The following is a 4390-nucleotide window of genomic DNA, read 5'->3' on the forward strand; positions in this document are numbered from 1 at the left end:
TGTAACTAGATGGAGTTTTCAATCAGTTACCTGGATTGGTCCAGGCAGTCTTTCAGGATAAAACTTCCTTTAGAGAACAAAGATCTACAAACCAGGGAAGGAATAGTCACGATCAAGGTTTCAAAAAGGTGGTAAAAGCACCCTGTGGTTGTCAAACTTTTGTGGGGATCTGGTAGATTCAATCACAGGGTTGTTGGGGCTACATACACTAGATTAAGGCTTTCATTTAGAATTCCAGTTCCAGGCTAAATTTATTGCTGAAGTCTCAAGTTCCAAAGGACAGATGTAGGAAACAGATTTTGTCCGATTATATAGATGTTGGTTTATGGTCTTGTCTGTTCAGTCTTCAAAAGAAGAATTCTGACCAGTTCTGGGTCTAAGTGAGATAAAGCTTTTCCTAACAAAGAAGCCATTCAAGATAGAATCCCTGAACACTATAATTAAAGAGATTGTTCCAGGAGATTGGTTGCTCTTCGAAGATTTGAAGGGAGTGCATTTCCTCATCCCAATAGCAAAAATCTTTGCTATAAACATATAATCAACATTTTATTAACATAAAATAAATTAATTTATTTTACCAACAAATTTCGCAGCGCTGTGAATATTCAAGAGTCTTTCCCTACAACTCACTAATTTTTTTAAAATAATTTTTCAAATAACGGGAGAAATTTACCTCCTAAGTCCAAAGGTCAGCTTTTTAGTGTTGTTATCCCGTAGGTCCATTCTCCCCACTCTCACAATTTGGCAGAAAAAGCTTATTCCAACTCTTTTTACGTCTTTACTTCCAAGATCAGTGAAAACATTACCAGTTATCCGGCTACCCTTTGACCTAGCATTATTTCTAGGTCTAGTTTTTATCAACTCTTGTTGCAGAATTTAGGAAAAAGACAATCCACACTACTTCAATCTTTTGTTAAAGGTTGCCTCAAAGACTTTTATGCCACATAAATTGAGTAAACTTGCTTTAGAAGATTATTAATGGGTCATAACTTTCAACATAAATTCAAAGTAAATTACAATCAACTCAAGATCTGACGTATCTAGGAACCAGGTTTCAAAAGGGTTTAGCATTCAAATTTTACAGATTTAGAGTTCAAATTTTACAAAATAAAAATAAAAATGGTTATAGGAAAATATAATCTCCTGATGTTGGAAGCTGAGTTCATTGGAGAAGCGTGGAGAGCTCCAGGAGTTGCTATATGAGCTAAAAGTATTTAGAAGTTAATTGAAAGAAGTTAAGATGAGAAAATGTTGTCTCCATTAACACACCTGGGTAAATTGTCCACAATACAGTGGAATTTTAAATGAAAGCCCCAAGTCAAGTGTGAATGACAGAAAGATGTGAAATGGTCAGCCATTAGGAGCATTTGGGCCACAGCGAGGTTCCAATTGTTTATTATTAATATAATAACTTCCTTATAATACTTTAAATAAATAATTATATAGAAAGTATACAAACAACTAAATATATGAAGTCCAATTACATTAATTAGATATACCCTGACATATTTATCCCCTAGGGTGCAATTAAGACAAGCACAGTAATGAAATTCCAGAGGGAAGTACCATTCATAAAAGCATTGCTATGTTACACACACAATAAATGCCTTTATGAAGGGAGCCTTGTCAGTGGACCATAAACTGCAAAATGTGTATTTCTAGCGCTTTTTTTCATGACATAATTTACCAGCACATTATAAGTGATTGGATAACACTGCATTAAATACAGCAGAACCACATGTTCTCTCAATATATATTGAAAATATATTGAAAGCATCTTCATAGCAGCTTTATATAGATAGGTGCTATTTTATACAGTATTCTACAGTTCATGCTGAACATTCATATTTTTATTCTTATAGTTTAAGACTAGAACATTATATTTTATGCATGAACATATTGTAGCTTTTAGTTTAAAAAAACAAGAGTTGAAAAGGGTGTCTTGACCACATGCATGAAGAAGAAATTTTGCAGCCTGGAAATCAATCTGCAGTGAGTACACAAATATTATTTTTGCTAAACTTTCCCAAGAACCTTATTATTTTTAATGGTACATCCTTAGAATTTAAGGATGTTACGAAAGACAGTTCATTGTAAACCTTTAATCAAATAAAATCCATAAAGTAGAAATACAGAGAAGAGAAACCACTGGCAAGTTATTTAATGTTCTGGGAATTTAAGAATTCAGTTGTCTGATTGCATGTAATTATGGACCAATTGTATAAATGTATGACTATGATGGGCGAATAAATTCACCTGGCACGAATTTGCAACGAATTTCCATGTTTCGCCGCTGGTGTCAATTTCCGTTTTTTTTGTGAAAACGTTCGAATTGCTCGATTTTTCCGTGAAAACTTTTGAATTGCTCGATTTTTCCATGAAAACGGTTGAATTGCTCGAGTTTTTAGTGAAAACGTCTGAATTGCTCTTTTTTCCGTGAAAACTTTCAAATTGCTTGCTTTTCTCATGAACTTTTCGATTACACGATTTTTCACCGGGAGAAATTTGCCCATCACTATGTATGACTACATAGAATTCCACAAGATGGTGCAGACCTAAATACTACATATAGCAATGTGTCCAGAGATGCACCAATAGGGCCTCAAAAAACTGGGTTCTTAGGCCCTAGTTGTATACATGACCAAGTGGTGATCTTGAGTGATGTTTAAATAGCCCAAGCAAGCAGGATTATGTGAGGTTTATTGATATCCAACAATAAAATGATATAAACTTAATTAATTATGACAGCACATTTGTAAATATCACAGTTACATTTAAAATGAGGAGATAATCTGTCACGCTTAGAACAGCTATTCTAACTTCAGATTACTATCCCAAATTAGAAAGGCCTTTGATTCTCACATATCTGGACATTAGATTGGACATTTCATTTTTCCTTTTTCTTGGTGTTTGTGTATGGATTCTTAGTCATCTCTGCAGCTGGTTATTGACATTTGATTATCCCAAGGCCTATAATACTATATAAGGGAAATTATTTTCAGATATGATGAACCCAAACACATACTAAGCTCTTTATCACGGTTTGTACATATAACAAAAAACTGAATATAAATGCTCTTCTACTTTCTCTCAAAGGGAAAACACAATTGAATGAAAATGCAAAAGATAAATAATTCCCAGGTTACATTCTTCACCCTTCTTCAGCTTTGGGGATCTCCTGCTGGACAAATTTCTTTCACCATGTCCTTCACTATTATTTATGTGTTAACGCTGAGTGGAAACCTAATAATTATCATTGTCTGCAGGGTTGAAAAGTCTCTTTACACCCCAATGTACTTCTTTCTCAGTCACCTTGCTGCACTGGAAATCTGTTATATCTCTGTGACTGTTCCTAAAATGATCCACTATTCTGTTTCAGGAGACGGCAGTATTTCATTTGCAGCTTGCCTTACCCAGTTGTATTTTTTTGGATCCCTTGGCTCGACTGAATGCTTCCTTCTACCTCTAATGGCTTATGATAGATATCTTGCTGTTTGCAAGCCTTTACATTATTACTCACTAATGACTTCTCAATTCTGTAGCAGATCCGCTGGATGTTGCTGGTCATTTGGTTTCATATTCACTATGTCCTCTGTACTTCTTATTTCTACACTGAAATTCTGTGGCTCTAACCATATACAGCATTTCTTCTGCGACATCTCCCCACTTCTTAAGTTATCATGTACTGATGTTCGGCATACGGAGACCCTCATTTTCCTACTGGCATCATTTACATTGCTGGGATCCTGCCTAACCACATTACTATCATATTTAATGATACTCTCCACTGTGCTAAGTATATCTACACAGTCAGGCAGGGGAAGGGCAAGTGCAACCTTTGCTTCTCATTTGACTGTTGTAACAATATATTATAGTACAATGATCTTTGTTTATGTTCGTCCCACCACTACTAGCACCTCCAGTCTCAACAAGATCCTATCAGTGCTGTATACAGTTTTAACCCCACTACTTAATCCTTTCATCTATGCTTTGAAGAACAAAGAGGTAATGAGGGCTCTTTGGAAAGTAAAAAGCAGATTTAAGGTGTAGCTACACCAACCTATTTTGAGAATTTATAATCAGAATCAATAATACAAGATCAATGCATTTAGCCATTTTATCTGCTAACAAAGGTAATCATAACAAGCTTTCAGAACATTTTAGTTCCTTTTTCAAGCTGAATACATCCAGCTTGAAAAAAGGAGGAAAAAACTGTTTGTTATTTTTCTTGCCCTGTGACCGGCTAACACAGTACAACAACTTTACCTTTTATATTCTACATTTTCTGTATATCTTGTGAGTTGGCCCCTATGCTTAGTAACTGATATCAGCACAGAGTATGTGCAGTGAATCAGCAGAAAAGAAGAGCTACTGGGACATCTTTGGACAC

The 4390-nt window shown here is 35.2% G+C and overlaps 1 protein-coding gene across 1 annotated transcript; it reads left to right on the forward strand.

Annotated features, from left to right (window-relative positions):
• The first annotated feature begins 3201 nt into the window (after positions 1-3201).
• LOC108695642 (olfactory receptor 226) lies at positions 3202-4050 on the forward strand. Its single transcript, XM_018224376.1, has one exon. It carries the CDS (start codon positions 3202-3204, stop codon positions 4048-4050), a length of 849 nt encoding a protein of 282 aa, XP_018079865.1.
• Positions 4051-4390: the final 340 nt, after the last annotated feature.

Source organism: Xenopus laevis, chromosome 1L (assembly GCF_017654675.1).
Source record: "Xenopus laevis strain J_2021 chromosome 1L, Xenopus_laevis_v10.1, whole genome shotgun sequence".
NCBI lineage: Eukaryota > Metazoa > Chordata > Amphibia > Anura > Pipidae > Xenopus > Xenopus laevis.